Below are 23533 nucleotides of genomic sequence, written 5' to 3'. Positions count from 1 at the left end.
AAGTTCGTAATACATCCACCAACGACACCATCGACAAAGGCATCGAAGAAATGGAAACTCGCCTCTTTAAACAAGAGACCATTATTAAAAATAGAAAGGCTTTTAAATTTGCACGCGACAAACGGGACTACGAAATGGGACAAGTATTCACGTTCGCGCGCAAATTCGACTACTTGAGAAAATCCAGAAGCAACGTAAAAGACTCCAATGTTAATGCAGCACAAGCCACAACTGATAATACCAATGCCTCCACGTCTGACCTCAGCACCTTTTTGAGCGATACTGATTCCAACACTAGCGGCGATTCCCCTTGTATCAACAGAGAAGACTTAGGCCATTTAACCTATGCTGAGGAAATTGATTTTTTAGCGGAAGACCGGAAAAAATCACTCAGATCTCGGAACACCTCCTTACAACCAAACAGAAAAGAAATCGCCGTAGAAGAGAGAGGCGCAAATGCACCAAGAGGCAGAGGAAGGGGGCAGCAGAGAAAGAGATGGCAACAACGTTAACATCAGCTGACCGTACCATCATCAATTTAACCGACGTCGAGCTTAATACTGCAGAAAAACAGCTATTAGCTTTAGGGCTTAGTTTCTGCCCTGAAAGCAATTTCAATTACAGCGAAACAAGAGTGGACGTTTTCAAATTCATTCGAAAACTTAAACTAACTAAATATTACACAATCAAAAACCAAGTCAACACCAACGATGCCAATAAAAAAGAAAAATCGAAAAAAGAAAAACAAAAGGAAATAAATGTTTCTGGCACCAAGCAAAAAACCACCAGTACTATCAAACCATCGCAACGCCAAGAGCAAACCTGTTCAGTTACTAATCAGTATGAGAACCTAACGGCTGGTGATCTGGAAATGATGAAAACTCTCTACTCTTTGAGTACCAATAATGATGACCATGATGTTGGAAGCACAGATACACAAGAACTAACAGACACAGAAGGTATTAATCTCTCTGTTCCTGGTCAAAGTCCTTTCAAACCCATCTCCACGTTTGTTCCCATCATGCCCCGAGACGCGGTTGATATTTTTCATGATCGGATTATCGAGGAATTAAAGAAAATTCATGCAACACGCAAGAGACAGAAAAACAGGGGATCTCGCTCTAAACATCAACCGCATGCATATTTTCAACTGATGAAAAAACTTAGTAGCAATCATGATATTATCATCAATAAAAGCGACAAAGGTGGCAATATAGTACTGTGGGGCAAGACCGAATATAAGCTGGAAGCCTATCGTCATTTGAACGATGAAGAATGCTACCGCAGAACTAATACAACCGAGTTCAACAAAATTAATAAAAATTACAAAGACGACCTTGCGATGTGGAAAAGAGACAACCTGATCAGCAAAGATGAATTTAATTTCCTTTACAATCTTTACCCTGTTCTTCCTACCATTTATTTTATACCTAAAGTCCATAAAGGTACAAATCCTGTACAGGGCAGACCCATCATCTCTGCCAACAAGAGCACTTTTGAAAATACCTCCCGGTACATAGATTACTACTTACAGGACTTTGTAACCAAGTTGCCCACATATCTACGAGATAGCAAAGACTTTTTGTGTAAATTGAACAATCAAAATTGGTCTTCAGATTATTGCTTTATAACGTTGGACATTTCTTCACTGTACACCAGTATTCGGCACACCGATGGAATTCGGGCTATTGAATTCTTTCTTGGCAAAAGACCCATTGAATTCCATTCACATAACAAGATGTTAATTTCAATGATCCGTTGGTGCCTTTTTAACAACATATTCACTTTTGATGGCATATTGTTTCAACAGTTACAGGGAGTAGCGATGGGGGCATGCTTCTCCCCCAGCTACGCGTGTTTGCACGTGGGCTGGTGGGAGGAGCATGTCCTACAGCGCGAACATGGGGCACTGTGGAGTAAACATGTCATCCGATGGTGGCGTTATATTGACGATATTTTCGTCATTTGGAATGGTACGCATGAGGAAGCCGAGGATTTTGTTAATAGAATTAACAATAACACTGTCAATCTGCATTTTACAGCTAGTATTGATGACTCAGTTTGCAATTTTCTTGATGTCTCAGTATACATTAAGAACAATCACATAGAGACATGTCTATATCGCAAACCCTCAGCAGGCAACAGCATCCTACATGCGAATAGTTTCCACCCAATTCACACCATCACTAGTCTCCCGTACGGCGAATATTTACGCATACGCCGAGCATGTAGTGACTCCAATGAGTTGGTTCGCCATCAAAATGAGGCCACAATTAGGTTCTTAGAGAGAGGTTATAACCCACACAAACTTCAATCTGCTAAAGACAAGGCCAACAGTAAAAACAGACTATCTTTACTAAGCCACAATACTGACCTTACAAATACCACTACATCTACTTCTACAGATGATTCACAGTCTAATCAAGTTCCTTGCAGGCTCATTACCACATACAGCAAACAGGCCAAAGAAATTAAGACCATTATCAACAAACAATGGCCCATTGTTTTAACGGATTCCACCCTTAAGCAGGTACTTCCCAGCAGGCCCACCGTCACTTTCCGCAAAGCATATTCTATGCATAATGACTTAGTTAAATCTAGCCCAGAATTAACACCTAAAGGCAGTTGGCTATCTCCCAAATTGGGATTTTACAAGTGCAGCTCTTGCCGCGCTTGTAAATTTGGGATCAATACTAACAGCTATACCACTGCCTTTTCTACGGAAAGTCTTCCAATTAAAGGACATTACACCTGCAGAACCGAATATGCGGTATATATGTTAGAATGCACCTGCGGTTTGAAATACATCGGCAGCACGAAGTTGCCGGTCTATGCCCGCATTCTCCAGCACTTGCGAGCTATCGTGAATTCGGATCCCGCTTATCCGGTGGCCCGACATTTCAAAAAGGTCCACGCAAACAATCTTAATTGTCTTAAATACTGTGTCATTGACTCTATACCAAGCCAGAAAAGGGGAGGTAATCGCGAAAAGCGATTACGTCAATTAGAATCTCGCTACATTATAGAGATTGATACCAAGAACCCTCAAGGTCTCAATATAGGTGAAGATATGCATCACTTTCTTTAACTACTATTCTAGTACAATACATGAGGTCAAACGTTCAGGTATTTGCTCCGCCCCACTACATACATTTATTCTTTGGCTAACAATACATATCTCTGATCTATCAACATCTGTGTATTTTTGCTGTATTTCTGTGGTCATCCTGTCAGTCAAACATCTACATTATCCACTATCTGATCACATCAGGATGTTGAATCATCACTGAATTGTCTTTTTCAGCATATGTCATGGTATGCTTATTACAATATAAACAGCACAGTCATTGTCTGTTTTCATCAATAACCTTTGGGGTTTGTTTTTAAGGGGGATCCCTGTGGTTTAATATCAGCCATAGATATGTACATACTTAATTTGATTTAGTACTCTTTTGTCCACCTCCATTTTGGAGTGAGTGACTTTGTGGCTGATATGTTGAATTTGCAATTTTATCACCTGCACTTTCTACACTTTTTTTCACTCCAGCACCGAGCACCTGTTTCATGACGACATATTTTGAATGTCTCTCAAGGACATATTTTCCCACACATGAATTGTAGTACCAGTTTGAAATTACGTGTATTATATCAATTTTACCAATTATTCCATATGTACTATACTTGGGTTATATAGCAGCTTTGTGTAGAGACCGACTTATAGTTGGATAATGGGGTATTTGTACCCAGCATTTTAGTTTTTCAGTCTTTGCCAGCATGACTAGAAAAAGTTTTTTCCATTTTTTCATTTTTCCATAGTGTCTTTACACTAACCATAAAAGTTTCGTGGTGCTTTATGCCTATTGACTGATTAAATCTTTGTATTTTGCACATATATCTTTCATTCAGGAGATGATCATTCAGCCCATTATTTATGTACAATGATGTTTTTGGTAATCTAATTTCTATTTTGAGATGCCACAATATTAGTTTTTATGATTCGAGTGGGATTGTGACATTTAAATGTATATATTTTGAGTGTGCACGTAATAGTATTTTTTCTATTTCTATTGTCATGATGGCTAATTGTCCACAGGTGCAGGGTGTTGTTCTCTATTTATATGCACTGTTATGCACGTAACGCAGTCATGTGAGCAAGGGCCAAGTGGCTCGAAACGCGTCATGGACTAGGCACGAAATTCAAATGTAAATAAATACCTTTTTCCAGCATTGGCGACTGAAGTTGTCCGTTCCTGTTGTTGTGCGTGACGGCATAATCTGGGAAGTTTCGTTGATATATATATATATATATATATATATATATATATATATATATATATATATATATATTACCTACTGGCCGCCAGTAGGTAGTTATAGTTAGGACCACGTTTCCATAGGAAATCCGCAACATTCTATTTTGAATAACTTTGGCGCCGGTCGACGAATCCTCATGAATTTTTCAAAATAGGTGGGGCGCTACGCTCCGCTCCTACCCTGAAAGTCTCGGGGGGATTCGTCAAGCGGGGGCTGAGATAAAAGGCGGGTCCCACAACGCGTTTTTCCCATGCATTTTTCCATAGGACCTTTAGACAGGGCTACAGCCCGAACGGCTGAACAGAATTACTAGAAATTTGGCAGAGAGGTAGTCCTCAGGTCAAGGAAGTGCCTTTTGTAGGTTTGGTGTAAATCTGTTCAGTAGATTCTGAGAAAATAGCCTTTAAATCAATATATATATCTGAGCCAGCTTACGGTGCGCTTACGGTACGCTTACCGTACGCGTACGGTGGCGTGCGCGAGCGCGATTCTGATTGGCTCTTAGATCTTAGTAAACATTCGAATCGGCCGAAACCAGGAAGCGGCGGCCGCCATTTTCTCTCTCGCACTGAGAGTGATGATTAAAATACAAAGCACAAAAACATGTAAAGGGGCTGTTTAGACAGCTCCCACACACATAGCCATGTTGAGGGAGTCCCCAAAGATCCCCCAAGGCCAAAAACGGAATTTTTATTTTTTCGCTAATTTCGCCGATTACGCTTACCGTACGCATACGGTAAAAACATATAAAAAAAAATAAATGATCCACACTCTCTCCACCCCGTGTGCAATTGGTTCCCCTGAAAGGCACCAATTGTGCATGGCATATTTTATCAGCGATAAACTAAAATATTAAAAAAAAAAATATTGAAAAAAAAAATTCGCCACACTCTCTCCACCCCGTGTACAAATGGTGCCCGAAGGGCACCATTTGTGCATGGCTTATAACTATTGCGAAAAATTAAAATATTATCTTTCAAAACGAAGTGCATCATATGTCCTCCATGTGCGCACGGTGCGCGAAGCGCATCGTGCGTACATGGCCCATCTAGCGTAACGGGGGCATGCGGTGCGCGTAGCGCACCGCGTGCCCACCGTGCGTGCACGGCACTAACTGCGTAAAGTGGGCGCGCGGTGCGCGAAGCGCACCGCGTGCTCACTGTGCGCGCACGGTGCGCGAAGCGCACCGTGCGCGCACGGAACGAACTGCGTTAAGTGGGCGCGCACGCCACGAATGGCGTAAAGTAACTTAGCATTTAAAAAACCGTACAAATTCACTGAAAAAACCATAGGTTTCACACACGTTATAGTTAGGAATTAGCATTTAAAAAACCTTGCAAATTCACTGAAAAAACCATAGGTTTCACACGTTATAGTTAGCGGAAATTTTACTGATAAAAAACCAATGAAATTCCCCCGTTATAGTTAGTGCAGGCAACTATAACTCACGCGACCGCAATCTTCTGCTGATGACATATGTGTCTTTATGAAAAAAAAATATTTGTAATATATGTATAGCTAAAAATGTATGGAAGAAGACATGGGCAAATAAGTGTCTAAATACAGTATTAGCATCAGCAGAGGATTGCGGTCGCGTGAGTTATAGTTGCCTGCACTAACTATAATGGGGGAATTTAATTGGTTTTTTATCAGTAAAATTTCCGCTAACTATAACATGTGTGAAACCTATGGTTTTTTCAGTGAATATATATAAATATATATATATATATATATATATATGAAACAAATGAAGGAAATATGAAAAAAACAGGGGAAACTCAAAGAGCACGCCCTAGAGGCCAGGAGCAAAAGGGTCCGACCCCATGCATGTAAGAAGCAAAGGGACCGAAGTCTCTGCCAGGGAAGTGTCCAAGAAACAGACTACACGGGACATGGGAGCTTTGATGTTTAAGAATGGATCTACCTCCATTCTGTTATGCACCCGTCAGCAAGAGTGCAGAACACGCCAGAGGTGGAAAACGGAGCGTTGATAATTTTGCGTGGTGCACCGCCGTTGGACATCTGAGGCACCAGCGTCGACAAGGTCGCCAGACATATAGTCTGGTAGGGACAGGATATATGCCGACCCTTACGCGGAGTGCCTCTAAGCCCAAGGTTTGACGAGGGGCCCCCCAACCCGGATCAACATCACAACTAGTAAGGTACTTTTAAATCGAGCAGTGGCGAAGGGAGAGGTATACAACTGACATTTTGGGAGCGCCATTGGGCTTAATACGCAAGACAGGAAAATTACCATCAGAACTGTAATAACACCTTTGAAATACTGAAATACTCCCGAACTATGGACCTCGCATTAACATCAAGAAGTGAGAAAGCCATTGGCAGATGAGCAGCCAATCCCGTTCTTCCTTCTAGCCACTGCGTCCAATGAGAAACCATCTAGTAGTTCAAGTACCGACACTACCATGCTGTTTCATTCCCTTAAAGCGAGCAGAAGAAGGCAGAACGCCGAAACGCGTCCTCGCTGGATGAAAAGTTGAAGGAACCCCGAGAGTGCAGTGTGTCTCGAACACGGGACATGGGAGCTTTGATGTTTAAGAATGGCTCTACCTCCATTCTGTTATGCACCCGTCAGCAAGAGTGCAGAACACGCCAGAGGTGGAAAACGGAGCGTTGATAATTTTGCGTGGTGCACCGCCGTTGGACATCTGAGGCACCAGCGTCGACAAGTCGCCAGACATATAGTCTGGTAGGGACAGGATATATGCCGACCCTTACGCGGAGTGCCTCTAAGCCCAAAGTTTGACGAGGGGCCCCCCAACCCGGATCAACATCACAACTAGTAAGGTACTTTTAAATCGAGCAGTGGCGAAGGGAGAGGTATACAACTGACATTTTGGGAGCGCCATTGGGCTTAATACGCAAGACAGGAAAATTACCATCAGAACTGTAATAACACCTTTGAAATACTGAAATACTCCCGAACTATGGACCTCGCATTAACATCAAGAAGTGAGAAAGCCATTGGCAGATGAGCAGCCAATCCCGTTCTTCCTTCTAGCCACTGCGTCCAATGAGAAACCATCTAGTAGTTCAAGTACCGACACTACCATGCTGTTTCATTCCCTTAAAGCGAGCAGAAGAAGGCAGAACGCCGAAAACGCGTCCTCGCTGGATGAAAAGTTGAAGGAACCCCGAGAGTGCAGTGTGTCTCGAACACGGGACATGGGAGCTTTGATGTTTAAGAATGGATCTACCTCCATTCTGTTATGCACCCGTCAGCAAGAGTGCAGAACACGCCAGAGGTGGAAAACGGAGCGTTGATATATATATATATGAAACAAATGAAGGAAATATGAAAAAAACAGGGGAAACTCAAAGAGCACGCCCTAGAGGCCAGGAGCAAAAGGGTCCAACCCCATGCATGTAAGAAGCAAAGGGACCGAAGTCTCTGCCAGGGAAGTGTCCAAGAAACAGACTACAAGGCAACACGCATCAGAAACGTAGCTGGTAGAAACCCCACTGCCTCTGGGCAACAGCCCCAAAGGGCCTGAGCCATGAGAGAAGACTGAAGCACGTCCCCACACTAATAAAGTGGAAGTACAATGCAGCCAAGACGTGGGCGGAGGTACACCGCTGGCACCCTGCGACAGCGAACGTAACCTGTGTGTACACACAGTGTCACCACAGAGACAGGGAAGAGCTACTGACCAACCGTAGACTACAACACAAAACCCCCCGCAGAGAACCTCACCAACCCTGCGGGTCTCACTAGAGGGGAAGGACTACAACAGCAGGAAGAGGGCTGACAAAAGAGAAGTAGCTGAAAAAGACTTCGCAGGAGCCGTTGAAACTGCCCGTGCCAGGAAGAGCAGCTACACAATAGCCAACAAGTACCCCACTTAGGATATGGCACATCCCTAAAAAAGCAAGGGACACCTCTTGAGCCAAGCCCTTAGACAGAGGACAAAAAAGTAAAGCAGAAACAGCTGATCAGCTCCAACAAGAAAAGGACAAGACGGCAAAAAAGCTGCACAGTCCGTCTGGGTAATAATAAGGCTCACCTCTTGAGACAAGCTCATAGGCAGAGGTAAAAAAGAAACATATAAACAGCCGACCCAGCTGCAGTAAAAGAAAACGCTGGCCAAACCGCCATACAGTCTGTCTGGGTAGAAATCCCTTGAACCCAGAGATGTAAATCAGTAAAACAAAGTGACAACACTGTCACACGAAAACACAAATCCACCATAGGGGACTAAAAAACCAGGCAGTCACTGAAATCCGTAGAGGAGACACCGGACCGCCAAATCGGCATGCTCATCAAACAAGAGGGACCCATCAAAGGGCAAATCCCTGAGTCGCTCCCGAACATTCTCAGGGTAACTACCATTGCGTAGCCATGCGTGGCGACGCAGGTCGACTGAGCTGGCCATAGCTCGACCCATGGAGTCAGTGGTGTCAATTGCTGATCGGATGGAGAACTGCACCATGTTGCGACCATCCTGAACAAGCTTGAGCAGGACCGCATGAGGGCAATCCAGTAAAGAGGGAAGGAGTAGTTCGACGGAGTCCCAAAGGGCAGAAGTAGCCCGAGCAAACACACAGGTTGTGTTGAGGGACCGAAGGCTGGACCTGGTGGAAGCAAAAACATTGAGACCACACAACTCCAACCACCTAGACTCCCAAGTGGGGGGAAGCAACGGTGGTGGAGAGGAAGGAAGCGCAGCCTGGACTACCAGTCCTTGTGCCCTAGGATGAAGGGACAAACACGCGGGGTCATCTGGAGCCGGACGGTGGCGATGCGCAACAGAACAAGACACAGGGTCACCCGATGAGGGTCTGACCAAAGCTCCCAGAAGAACATCATACAATGCCCTGCCAAAAGGCAGCAGAGGTGTCACATCCACCGTGCCCTGGTGAAGGAGATCCAACAAGGGATCCGGAGGCAGGGAGCTAGAGGGCGGTTGCATTCATTAGATATGTGTAGCCCTAGTAACTGCCCTCGCAAAGATAACGCTAGCCTCCGTGGCCACCCGAGGGGGGGACAGCAAGTCATCCGTCGGGGACAGTTGCAGGCTAATCCGTCCACTCAACGGTAAAAGCCCCGCTGAAAAATGAGCCACAACGCAGGGAGTCTCGCAGGACTATGCAAAGACTTATCAGGAGGACTAGACCCCAGAGTGGAACGCCCATCCGGGCCATGTCCCGACGTCGCGGCGTCCCCTGAGTCAAGACACTCGGTTGGCGCCGAGGGTGAATCCGCCGGCAAACCCCCGACCTGAGTCCCTACCCCCACTGTGGGGCTCAAAGAAGGCCTGTGTGACCCAAAGAAGGCCTGCAGAGCCCTGGAATAGGCATCCATCCGGGTCCGAGTCGCACTAGCACCAGGAAACGGTGGATAGGCGGGGGCCGACTCCTAAGGGCTCATGTCCAGTGAAGACCGGGAGTGGCGGGCCCCGATGTCATGCTTGTGTGAGGTCGACGACCTCCGTGACTTCTTCCGGTGCTTACCTGAGGCAGGCGAATGACTCCCACGGGAACGACTCTCGGATATGCCCTGAGCAGAGACCTCAGCGTGGGAGGAAGAACTGCGCCGTTTGGATCCTTCCACCAGAGATGGAAGCCAGCGCCGCGAGGACTCTGCACCGGGACACCCCGGCAGACAACAGTTTCATCCGATGTTCCCGCAGGGACTTTGGCTTCAGCTGCTGACAGGCGTCGCACTTGGGGGAGTCGTGGTGCTCTCCCAAGCACCACATACAGATCTTGTGTGGATCCATCCCCGACATCTGCCGCAAACAGGATTTTAAACCTGCAGGCATCGACACACTGTTCCAGACGCGAAAGGCGTCATGAAGGCCTTACCAAGACAGGCCAGAGGAATTGCTAAACTCCGGATCCGTGTTGAGACGCGGAAAAGAAGAAAACTGATGTCAGCACGCCGGGGGTCTTATATGGCTCCATTGACGTCACTTCCCTGGACGACGTCTGGATGGAGCCGAGCGCCGCCGCCGCCCAGCGTGCACAGGTAATGCAGGGGAAAAAGTTTTCCGGATCCAGTCTTACCCCTGGGGATATTCTAAGTTAAGAAATCTGCAGCTAGATGTCTCTCTCAGATATGGTTCCCTGGTATGGATGATCTGGTAGATGAAGAGCTCAGGAGATGCAACCCCTGTGCCATAACCAGCAAAGACCCAACAACTGCACCTGTGCTGATGGAGGAGCCCAGCCTCACCCCATGTTCAAAGGTCAACATTGTGGGAATTTCCCGATGGGTGCAATACCTTACCAGGGTCAAGGGTTCCAGGACTTCCTGACACGGCGAGCCATTTGACATTTAAGAATAACTCCCCAGTGGCTGCAAGCCAACTGGGAGGTAGAGAGGTTCATGTGAACATTGAGCCGGGCCCTCCGGATTGGGGTGGACCAGAACTAGAATGCTGAAGTCTACCTCCATCAATTCTTGCAAGCCTGCGACAAACCCCACATTCCACCACAGGTTGTGCCCCTATGGTACTACTCTTCAAACGAACGCCTCAAGGAATCATCCCAGAAGACCGTGATTGGGTGCCCTGAGCATGGATGTGGAGAAGGCCCAGCGAAAGCGACAGATGACAAATGAAAAAGCCAATAGGGATCAACATGTGAAGACCCTGACGCTGTAGGTTGGGCAGCAGGTGGTTCTCAAAGACCGCCATCCCAGCTGGAAGTTCAGGACACCATATGAACCTGTGGTATGTACCGTTGTGCGGATCAATGGGACCATGGTGACAGCAAAACGTGTTGTCAGACGGTCACATATCGTGGTTAAGGATATAAGGCAAAACGCTGAGCCCGCCGACCCGGGGATAGGCCACAACGGCGACCCGGAAGAGAGAGAGGACACACAGGACGTGGCCAATGAGAAAGGCGCTCTTTTGTACTCTCAGCAAGCGTAGATTGATGCGAACGTCGCATGGGTGCCAGATGACAGGTCCCCGAGGTTTCCGTCAGCATCATCTGGTGTGGCGGCTGAAGGAGGAAACACAGTAGGCCAGATCCAGATGCGATGCCCAAGAGCCAAAGGTACCACCTATGCCCGAACCCGGCACCCAATCAGCGATTGAAAGTCTTCTTATGTTAACTATCTGTTTGTGTTTTCTGTGATGCTTTTTGATTAAAAGATGGGAGGAAAGTAGAGCGCCACCCAGCCTCTACAACCAAATGTCCGGGCTCAGCCTGAGGGCATAAATAAATGGGCTGAAGGTTGCTCAAAGACTTCACCGATAGTTATGTGCTGTGTGTAGGTGTCAATTCTCCACAGTGCACCCGGGGCCTAATAGCCACCTTGCCACGCCCCCTCGCACCTTTTAAGAGTCCCCCAAACTGTAGGCCTTGTCCAGGGGTGTGGGCTTTCTGTTCCTCCCCATTCTAGTGGCTTCCCACGAGTACAAGGTGTACAATGCTGTGTGTTAGTGAAGCTTGGACATGGCACCTTGCTTCCAGGTGCAGGAGGCTGCTGGTGTCCAAGAGCATGTGTTCATCACAGGTGGAACATCACAATATGCTCAAAATTACAAAGAGTTACTATGTACCACCAGGAGAGAGGTGGGCATGGACATGGGTTAAACTAAGCCTGTATTTTCCCTTTTAATTTCCCCTTCCTGTTGTACCTGGCCCGGGTCAGGGTTGTATTTATCAGTCCTGTGTGGGCCTGGACATATCTGGACTGCGATTTCGATTGGTGTAAGAAGGAACTAACTGGCTGATGACCTTCAGCAAGAGTGTATCCATTGCCCTGGCTCTTCATTAGATAGATTTCCCCCTATGGCTGGGCTGATGGCGTGAAGTTGAAGTTGAAGTTGAAAAAGCTTATAAAGCGCACTGTGACCAAGCGGTTTCCTGGCGCTGGTAGATTGCATGCATGGGATGAAGTGACAGGGAGGGTTAATGAGAGAGGAACGCTAGGGTGAACAGGTGAGTCTTGAGTGCCTTCCTGAAGTGTGGGTAAGAGGTTATGGACCTGATAGAAAAAGGAAGGTCGTTCCAAAAACGAGGAGCAAGAACAGAGAACCTGGTGCCGCCTGCTCTCAACTTGCGGAAACGGGGGATGATGAGGCGGACCTGGTTGGAAGAATGAAGAGTACGACTGGGGATGTAAGGTGTGATCAGTGAGTTGATGAAGAGAGGGGCAGTGTGAGCTAGGGCCATGAAAACAATGCATCCCATTTTAAAAAGGGTGCGGTACATAATGGGGAGCCAGTGAAGGGATTTGAGAAGGGGAGAGACATGATGATATTTAGGAAGTTGGTGGATGAGACGAGCCGCCTGATTCTGGATGGTTTGGAGACGTCGCAGCTCATAGGCAGGGACTCCCGCATAAAGGCAATTGCCGTAGTCTAAACGGGAGAGGACCATGGCCAGGACGATTATTTTAAGAGCATCCGAGGAAAAGAAGCGAGAAATCTTACGGATAATACGTAAAGCAAGAAAACATGAAGAGACAACGGAGCTGATCTGTGGACGCATGGAAAGATCCTTACTGATTCTGATACCAAGGGTTCGTACAGAGGCAGAGGGGGCGGGGGGGGGACCAAGACTGGGAGGCCAAAAAGCTGAGGACCAAGGGTTGGAGGTTCCACCAGTAAGGATTAGCTCCGTTTTATCCGGGTTAAGTTTGAGGTGATTTGAACTCATCCAGTCAGAGATAAAGATAAGTGTACTTTGGAATTTAGGAAGGGGGTTGGACAAGGGGGAAAGATCAAATATTAACTGGAGGTCATCCGCGTAGTTGTACACAGTGACCTCCTGGTTAAGCAGAGATGCAATGAGAGGATAAATGTAAAGGTTAAAGTGAAGAGGGGAAAGAGAGGAACCCTGGGGAACCCCACAAGACACCGTACGTGGTGGGGCAGAGAAGCCAGAAAGCTGGACAGCTTGTGACCGGCCCTGGAGAAATGAGGCGAGCCACAAGAGGGCGGTGCCCTGGATGCCCGCCGCCCTGACACGATCGAGAAGGATGGTATGGTCGACCGTGTCAAAGGCGGCGGAGAGGTCGAGAAGTACCAGGGCCTGAGGGATGTTAGAATCCGCCTTGTTCTTGAGCTCGTCCAAGACAGAAAGGACCACAGTCTCGGTGGAATGGACCGGGCGAAAACCAGCTTGGTGGGAAGCCAGAAGATGATTGTTCTCGATGTACGTGGACAGACAAGAGGTAATATAGCTCTCCAGGACCTTGCCTAAATAGGGAAGCAGTGAGATTGGCCTAAAATGAGAGGGAAGGGTAGGGTCAGAGCCAGGTTTTTTTAGGATGGGGATGACCGTGGCAGATTTGAATTGAGATGGTACAATTCCCTGAGAGATAGAAGAATTTAAAAGGGCCAGAGGGGGATCAGGGCAGCCAGCAAGCAATTCTCTAAGAATGCGTGCTGGTCCGCAGTCAGCTGGGGAACCTGATTTGATCTTTGAAAGCAAAGTCAAGTAGGTTTCTTTGGGAATGGGGGGGAAATGAGTAAGAGAAGAGGTCAGAGGAGGAGGGGAAAAGTGGTGGAGTTGGGAAGAGGGTGGTAGAATGTTAGATTTGATAGTGGTGATCTTATCAAAGAAATAATCATTAAGAGATAGACAGAGGGTGTGTGAAGGAATAGGGTTGGAATTGACTCGGTCTGATGCGGCCAGATTGTGAACAATGGAAAAAATCTCCTTAGGTTTATTGGCTGCTAGTAAAATTTTACCAGAAAAATAGTCAGTTTTAGCTGATAAAATCGCTCTCTTATAGTTGGCCAGGCGGGATCGATATTGGTCCTTCAGGGCAGGACTGTAATGCCGCCTCCACAGGCGCTCTGACTGGCGAAGTGCTAGTTTAAGAGCTTTAAGGTCGCTAGTGAACCATTTGTTGGCATCGTGGGGGCGGCAGGCTTTGACTGTCCTGAGTGGGGCGATCCGATCACATGAAGTGGAAAGCCAGGTGTTAATGGCGTCCACTTGGAGGTCAAGGGAGAGGGCTGACAAATCCGGGACAGATGTGGTCAAAGAAGAGAGAAGGGAATTAAAATCCAGCCGATTCCAATTGCGAGCAAGAACATTCTTAGGCAGGGGGGGCTTATGAGTGGCTGCTAAATCGATAGCAAAAGAAATAAGCGAATGATCAGACCAGGTGCAGGGGAGGATGGTGGTTGAAGAAATAGCCCGATTGTCTGACCAGATCTGGTCGAGAATATGGCCATGGACGTGAGTGGGGCGTTGATATGGGAAGTGAAGTTAAGGCAACGAAGAGTGTCAGAGAAGTCCTTGGAAGCAGGGTCCTCCCTAGGGTCACTGGGCCAATAATTGAAGTCGCCCAACAGAAGAACGGACAAATTATTGACCACAAGAGTGGCAAGAAGTTCCTGTAGGCTCAGGTACAAAATGGGGCGTAGTATGAGGCGGACGATATACAAGAACTAAGGTAAGAGGAAATAGCAGATTGACTGAGCGAGCCACAACAAAATCGATTTTGGGTATGGGGGAAAGGACAGTGGCTGAAATTGGAAAACGGACCTAATAATCAAGGCCACGCCCCCACCGACTTTCCAATCCAGGCGATCAGCTCGAAGTATGTAATATGAGTCGGGGAGAGCAGGCAAGACATCAGGCTGGGAGTCAGCGGAGAACCAGGTTTCCGTCAGACAGAGAAAATCAGGATGTTCAGTGTCCAAAAGGTTGTAGAGCTCCAACTGATGTCTGCCTGCCGAGCGGGTGTTAAGGAGATAGGCAGAGGCCGCAAACGCGGGACAAGGGGGAGGAGGGGGAGGATGTGTGGGGGAAGCAGATACCTGTGAACAAGGGGAATCGACAGCAGGGAAATAAACAGAAGGGACAGCAACGTTCAGCGCCTGAATGCGCTTGAGAGTGATAGGGCTGAGAGGCCAAAGGCCCTGGCATGAAAGGAGCTGATCGGAGTCATAAACCAGCCTGGAGACAGGGTCTATGGCCCCGAGTCCCGACCAGGCGCGGACGGGCGCAGACGGGCTTGCCTTTGGCGTGCCGTCGGCGCACCGCCGGCGCGCCCGCTGCGCCCGCCCGCTGCGCCGTCGGGGAACTGTGAGCATTTTATAGAGAGAGAGGAGGGCGGGAGGCAGCCGCGACTAGAACGCTGCCCCTGCCTTCTCCCAAGATGGCGATCGTCGTCTCTGCTCGGCGCCGGATCTACCGGGCGTGGGCAGAGGCAGAGCAGAGGTAGGAGCAGACAATGGGCACAGCCAAAAGGAGCGCTTTTAAAAGGTAAGCAAGCGCGAATATAAAAGCCAAAAGGTGGTACACAGCATCAATTTAAGTGCAGGCAGCAAATTAAAATAATAAAAAGCACACGCACTCACTCACTGCCCCCGGCGTCCGCCTCAGGGGTAAACACACAAGCAATCTGTGCGGGAGTGGGCGCGAAGGATTTAAATAGTCCGGGAGGGCGGGAGGCAGCCGCGACTAGAACGCTGCCCCTGCCTTCTCCCAAGATGGCGATCGTCATCTCTGCTCGGCGCCGGATCTACCGGGCGTGGGCAGAGGCAGAGCAGAGGTAGGAGCAGACAATGGGCGAAGCCAAAAGGAGCGCTTTTAAAAGGTAAGCAAGCGCGAAAATAAAAGCCAAAAGGTGGTACACAGCATCAATTTTAGTGCAGGCAGCAAATTAAAATAATAAAAAGCACACGCACTCACTCACTGCCCCCGGCTTCCGCCTCAGGGGTAAACACACAAGCAATCTGTGCGGGAGTGGGCGCGAAGGATTTAAATAGTCCGGGAGGGCGGGAGGCAGCCGCGACTAGAACGCTGCCCCTGCCTTCTCCCAAGATGGCGATCGTCGTCTCTGCTCGGCGCCGGATCTACCGGGCGTGGGCACAGGCAGAGCAGAGGTAGGAGCAGACAATGGGCGAAGCCAAAAGGAGCGCTTTTAAAAGGTGCATCTCAGTTTAGAAGACCTCACTCTGATCACTTTAGGGAGGCAGCATTAAAGATCACCAAGAACTCGAGTGTGATATTTGGAAGCTTCCAGAGTTTGTGGGGTGCACTTCTGGTTTGATATAACAAGCCTCCGGTAGAGGAAGAGTGTGTGTACTAGTTGTGGCGTGAGACAACAAGACTGTTTTAAGAGGCATTTTAAAAAAGATTTTATAAACATGATCTTCCCACTATTTCCCACAAAAATAAACATAAGATTTCTTTTTTTTATAGCCTACATCCTGAACTTGTGTATTTCAAGGTGCTGAAGTATGTGGTCATGAAAACTGGATTGAAATCAGATTTTGTACTTTCACACTGTACAATTCAGACCCTGGGACCTTGTGGATCTCTTACTCACTTGTTTCATGATCATGTGAGGATGGGTACGCCTCACCAATTTCTAAAGTCAGCAGCCGCCTTCTGAATTTAACCAATTTGCCCTGGAAAACTAATTTTTGCTTCTTGATTCCAAATGTGTGCATCTTTTAAGGAAAATCAATCACTTTCGTACAGGTGTTGTTTAAGCTTACTGGTCTTTCTCCTGACTAAAGGTCAGTTTGAATTTCATACATCAACCCATTCTTTAAGGCTGCCTTTCATGCCCTTTCCTTCTTTAGTGGCCCTTTCTCCCAGGAAACATTTATCTTTATCATATATAACTGTTCACCTTTTTATTAGGTCGAGCATTCGAGACCTCTTGTATATACTTTAGTATATTCTTATTATATACTTATATGTGTATGTACTATGTGGGCTTTGGAGATCAGTCCTAGGACTTGTCTGCTTCCGCTTAGGGACTTTTTTTCTGTTCAACTGCGTCTATTTAACTGTCTTGATAGAAAACGACCAGCAGAGGTCAGTAAAATACCAGAATTGCTTTCTGCTAAGAGACTTTCTTTTTTTTCTTTTTCTGGCAACTGCCTCTATTTAACCTTCTCGATAGAAAAGGACCAGCAGAGGTCAGTAAAATACCAGAATCACTTTATCATTCTCTAGAGTCCAGTCCATAGAAATTGTGTTCCACGAGCACCCGTAGACAATAATATTTTTCCAAATCTTGTATTTTCAGTGATATGACCACCGAAGGCCCTGATTTTATATTAAACAGAGCTTTGGACTATACCACTTCCTGCTGAAAGGCAACATTTCCCTCCATGTGTTCCCATACCTGGGGTGTCACGCAGTTTGGTGCTTACTTTCCATCCATGTTAAAGAACAGTAGATGTTTCAGCATCCAGACTAATGGGCTGCATAGCTAAATACATATAAGGTCCCAAAGGCGAGACCGATTGCATTGCACATGCTTGATTAAGCTCCTTACCCTTCTGTTACCTTGAATTAAGCAACCATGCCCAAGCGTTATTTTGTTTTAACATTGTTTTTTCCTTTCTTTTATAATATTTATTGTATTTAACCTGATACAGCTATACCAAAGACTAAAGCGTGAGAAGCATGTTTTAATAAACTAATTGATTAATAGAATAGAATTTCAATGTTGAAATTATTAAATATGCTAAAATAAAAATATAAGGCAACACACATTTTTTTCTTTTACCGTTTATACTTCTCTAACTCGACAAGTAACATAGCCACATTGCTTATCATTTCGTATTATACTCTACACGCTGGACTTATTGCCGGATAAAAGAAACACAAACATTACGTTTTTTCATATATTATTCAAGATCTCACTCTCCGACCTCACTTGAAATGGCTGACATTCAGACATTTCTTGATGTGCGTTAGCCTTCACTGCAACAGGAGGCTCAAGACATGCGAGTCTTCGAGGGCTGCTACGTAGGTGAAGGACCCTTATTATTGAGGACACATTGCAATAATCGGGGACATATACAATTATAATGAGCAATTTGAGATTTGATTAAATGTTCTTACCATATCAGAAATCGCTGTTACCGAATACTGGTAGGCATCTAAAATAAACTTGTCATCTGATTCAAAAACCATGATGGGGCTTTCAGATATAAACTCATCCTTGGTCTTTGGCAGAGGCGCTCGACTTTTCTGTTTATTTGTGACCAGTTCTGCAGACTGCGTTCTTCGAGGCACCAGAGGCACTCTGAAAAACATGCAAGCCAACACTAGTGTGAAATATTTGTAAGATGTCATGTCACGTATTAAATTATCTTCAAATTTAAGAAAACTTTAGAAGAAAATCTTTAAAAACGATCAGTTAAAACAGTAGAGTTTGGCAATGAGGCAATGTTTGGAGAAGCAGAAATATTTCATTTCACTTTAACAATCCCCCTACACATAATATATCCCCACTTGAAATTTCCCAATGATATAGAAGAAGAGTATTTACATAAAATACAAACTTTGCTGAGTAGTTACCAGAACAATTACCCTATTGCCATAATGGCTTCCACGTTTAGGAAGTATGCAAATGCACAAAATGCAGGGGATTTACATATCAAGAGATGCAGTTGCGCAAATGGACACATTTCTGGTTCATGGAAAAAAGCTCTTGGTCTGCTCTGCTTCAATGGTAGGTTTAGTAATTAGACAAGTTATATAAAATTCAAAAATCTTGAGAGCTGAAGGATGATTAAGAAGATAACTGACTCTCTTTCTTTCCTGCATTTCACCCAATGGTCCATACAATGTCTATCAATCAATCAAGGGAATTGTAAGCGCGCTATTCACCCGCGAGGGTCTCAATGCGCTGGCGGGGTCGGGGTGGGGGGCGGTGTCAGCAGTGCCGTTCAGCCGAAGAGCCAGGTCTTGGGAGTCTTCCTGAAGGTGTTCAGGGAGGGAGCTTGTTCCAGGTCTTGGTTGCAATGTAAGAGAAGGATCTTCCTCCTGCTTTGGCTCTGTGGATGCGTGGGGTTTTGGCGAGGACGAGGTTGGCTGATGGGAGGTTTCTTTTGAGTAAGTGGAGGGTGACTGTTGTTGAGGTATTGGGGTCCAGTGTTGTGTAGGCATTTGTAGGCCTGGGTGAGAATCTTGAAAGTGACTCTCTTCTCCAGCAAGCAGAAAGTGGACAGTCATGGTGCAATGTGTGCCTTCAATTGTGGGAATCCTGATTTTATGTCACTAAGCGGAGGCAAGGATTAGGCAGAGCCTTTCTTCTTTATTTATTTTCTTCTTTATTTCAAAACATCCTAAACGATAAAGGACTTTGTTTCCCTGGAACCCCAGATTGTCTAATCAGGAGCCTTCAGCTTCCTTAACCGTCGCTCCTTTATCCATCTCTTCTGCTGCTCCAGCCGTGCTTAGAGGAGTACGGGATGCTAGTCCCTTCAGTTTTTCTTTACCGTTTTCAGGCCCTATGGGTGTTCTGGTTTAATCATGTTTATTGTGTTGTGGCTTCAGCTTCATTGTCCGTGGCCGCTTGAACGCATTGTCGCCCCTTAGCGGCCGCTCCCTGACATTGTGAATCAGTCTGTCTGGGCCCAGGGCCAGATTGTGCACCGGTCTGCCGACCGCTAGAGGGTGCGCTTCCTGCGTCGCTGCTCAGATGCAAGGTTCTGTCTGTGCGGGGCGGAGGGTGTGTCAGATTCGGATTGAGCTGAGCACCTCCGCCCACTGTGCTGAGCCCGTCTGGAGCTGAACACCCTTCGGGGTGAGGTTTTAGGGAGTATAATTCCCATGGTTTGGCAGACATGCACAGGCTGATGTAGAACTGCCATAATACTCTGTAGTTTTCGCCCGTGTGAACAAAACGGCGTTGGGTCTGCCTGGGCCCTTAACTAATTGAGCTCTGTGGTGCCCACGCAGGGCGTCTTTGGGGGTTTTCCCTACCTGGGGCTACGTTCTAGGGCAATACTTACCTGGGCATAGACACCTTCAAAGGTCTCCTGTTTCTTCTGGTACCTCCCAGGATTATTGCTCCCTATTACCTGGGGGGTGGTCACCCTTCCCCACTGCTACCTCCTACAGCCAAATAGTGAGCTGGTATACTTACCTCATGAAGGAATTTGGGGATTACTATGAAGAGGAGGAGGACGTGCAGTTCATCCTGGTCATGGATGATTTCTGTGATACAATGGATGCCACCATCGTTAGGGCAGGTTCAGAGGTGATTGCCCCTCTGGAGAAGAAACTGATTAACCTGGCACAGCGAGGCCTCTAACCACTCACCCAGAGGGAAGAGATTTCTGGGGCTCTGCCCCAAAACCTCCAGAGCAGACCAAGGACCTTCTCCCCAAGAATACGCCTAAACTCCCTCATAACGAAAGGGTGGATCTAGATGCCTTTCATAGGCTTAATAATGCGTTTCTGGGGACTCAGGCTCCTCACCCACAGACGGAGGCCCCAGTTGATCACCCGCCCGTGGAGGACCCCGATCCGATGGATTCTCCCCCACCTTCAGAGAACTCTTTTGCATGGTCAAATGGCGTATCGGACCACGACTGGTCCTGGTGCTCTTCCCATTCCCCACACCCTGATTTCCACCCGCAGGCGGGTGCCCCGAGGGAGACGCAGTCAGACCTTCTGGAGCCTGAGGATCTCTTACACCCTGCACCTCAGAGTGGGTTCCTTGCGATATGGTGGCCAAGTATGTGGCTGGGAGGCTGCGTAAACCGTTGTACCAGGAGGCCTGCTACCCTCTTATGGGAGAATGCCCCCGCCCTTCTTTCGAAGGCAAGGAGGTGGTCACGCCCAAGATCGATGCCCATATGGCGACCTTCTTGACTAAATACATAAATGACCCCAAGAATGGCATTGACTGCTCTTGGCGGTCATGCCAAAATAGGTTTTTTGGACATCGCGGGCCTGTTGGTGAAGGTTTTTGATATGGCACAGGATACTAAGGCATCCTGGACCCTTATTACCCCCGATGTCCTGTCCAGCTGGGCACAGAGAGCAATTATATTTCTCGGCAATGTTATCTGTGCCATTTCCACCGAAAGACGCAGGTCATTGCTTATTAAACCAAACCCCAAATTAGGCAAGCCAGCCACGTCCGAGGCAGATCAGGTGGCTCAAGGCGGTTTCTTTGGAGATACGTTTGTCAAAGAGCTCTGCAGATTTGCATCAACATTCAATTCCCTGGACAAATCCCAGTCACAAGTGAAGTGCATCGTTAATGCGCGTGTGCTTTCCAGGGCCAGCAGTGGCAGGGGGCGCCCAGCTGGCCGTTCCTCTCAATCCACCTCCAGCAGAGGCCAGTCTTCCTAGAGAGTACAGTGGCAGGACTCTTCACGCTTTGGAGGATTCTACCTCACCAGGGGTCGAGTGCACCACAGAGGACAGTGCAACGGTTCCTGTGGTGGTGGTGCTGTCTCCTCCCATGGTGAGTTCTTTAATCATCTCTTGCTTGGGGGGCTGACTGATACAGTGCATAGACAAATGACGGGCACTTACGGCAGACGTCTGGGTGCTGCAGACGGTGTAGAGGTTTCATGTGGAGTTCTATATGACCCCTGTCCAGTGGGCTCATCCCCGGCCAGTACTCTTTTCTGGGCCGGAGGTCATTCTCATCCAACAAGAGGTGCAGGAGCTTTTGTCCAATCTGTCGTTCTACCCCACCCCCTTCAGGGTTTGTAAGCCATCTGTTCCTGGTGCAAAAACAGGACAGGGGTCAATGGCTGGTAATAACTCTATGAGAGTTCGAGTGGCTGGTTTTCCACCACTTCAAGATGGAGGGAATCCATTTGCTCCATGATCTCCTTCGCTCCAACGATTGGATGGTCTGGCTGGACTTCAAGGATGTGAACTTTACTGTCCTGTTTTTCCCTCCCTATTGCCAGTTCCTTCAGTGGGGGAAACAAACTTTCAAGTTCACCTCGGTTCTCTTTGGTTTATTGTCGGCACCCTGGGGTTTCACCAAGGTTCTACACCCGGTGGTGGAGCGCATGTGAGCAGGGGGTATGAGGATGATCGTGTAACTGGACGACATGCTCTTCATGGACCAGTGTCCTCTGTCCCTCTCTTGCTAGTTATGTACAGCAGTGGAGCTCCTTCAATCGCTGGGGTTCATCATCAATCAAGCGAAATCCAGTCTTGTGCCCTCTCACTCAATCACCTTTCTGGGTTTCGTGATCAATTCTGCGAAGGCCACTCTAAGCCTTCCTTCCAGAAAGATGGCGAAGATTCGACACGAAGTGCGTAGAATGCTAGCAAAACTGCAGACCTCGCTGCGAGGCATCGCCAAGGTGGTTGGCTCTTAGCATCTTCAATCCAGGTTATTTTTCCAGGGCTGCTCCATTTTCAAGACCTCCGGCGCGGACTGTCTTTCGCCAAATGGGTGCCCTTGTATGACGAGCTCAACTGGTGGCTCTCCCATATGGAGGCGTTGAATGGATGGGCCATTTTTGGCTCGCAACCAGACCCTGTGATTGAGTCAGATGCCAGTAGTTCGGGCTTGAGAGCACGTTGTGAAGAGTTCACCACAGGCGGTGGATGTTCCATCATGGAACGGGCGATCCACATCAATTGTCTGGAATTGAGGGCCGGCTCCTTTGTGGTCCAATGGTGGATCAAGGACCGGGCGCAGTCTTGATTTCTACTCAAGATGGATAACATGGCGGCGGTCTGCTACATCAACCATCTTGGGAACACAATCAAAAGCCCTGGCGGACCTTACCAAGAACATCTGGAAGCACTGCCTGGACCATCAGGTCTCGGTGATGGCGGAGCATTTCCCGGGCTCATCCAACCAGCTTGTAGATTGGCAGTCCCGTCATCTTCGGGACGAGAGTCTTTGGAGGTTGTTCCCCTCCAATGTTTCAGGCCCTCCTGTCGCTTTGGGGCCCCTTTTCGATCGATTGTTTGTGTCACGCCTGGATCATCAGCTGCCCCAGTACTTCAGCTGGAGACCGGATTCGGGAGCAGTGGCTATCGATGCCTTCCTCCAGGATTAGGTAACGGAACAGGGTAAAGCTTTTCCTCTGTTCACCATGATCATGAAGTGGACGACCCAAGTGCGCTGGCAGAGGGTCAATCTGAAGGTGATCACCCCAGTATGGAAGTCACAAGTGAGTTTTCAGTTCTGATTGAACTTTCTTGGGCTTCTCCAATCCATCTACACCCATTGCCTCATCTCCTGAGCGATCTCTCTGGCAACCCTCATTCTCTAGCGATGAGCGACATTCTCCCACTTTTGGAGTGGAGGATTACCGATCTCTATGACAAGTCCCTGGCCTTTTGAAAAGCACAGCGGACCTTCTCTCCTGCGGTTGGGCAGATGGTATGGTTAAGAGATACCAATCGGCCTGGTCTTGCTGGATGGGTTGGTGCCTGCAACTGAGTCTGAATCCCATGGGGCAGACGTTGTCTATGACCTCAGCTTCCAGCCTCTGAAGGGATGGTGTATCACACAATTAATACCTTTCGGTCGGCT

General features: G+C 47.6%; 1 protein-coding gene across 1 annotated transcript in view; it reads right to left on the bottom strand.

Annotated features, from left to right (window-relative positions):
* SPEF2 (sperm flagellar and cilia associated 2) overlaps nucleotides 1–23533 on the bottom strand; it is a 1083747-nt gene that overhangs the window by 476412 nt on the left and 583802 nt on the right. Inside the window, exon 24 of the mRNA XM_085631001.1 lies at nucleotides 18121–18304. Coding sequence (XP_085487127.1) covers nucleotides 18121–18304 — 184 coding nt within the window. The remainder of the gene's footprint in view (nucleotides 1–18120; nucleotides 18305–23533) is intronic.

Source organism: Triturus cristatus, chromosome 2_1 (genome assembly GCF_964204655.1).
Source record: "Triturus cristatus chromosome 2_1, aTriCri1.1, whole genome shotgun sequence".
Lineage (NCBI taxonomy): Eukaryota > Metazoa > Chordata > Amphibia > Caudata > Salamandridae > Triturus > Triturus cristatus.
Note: the sequence above shows the minus strand (reverse complement) of the source record. Positions and strands in the feature narration are given on the sequence as shown.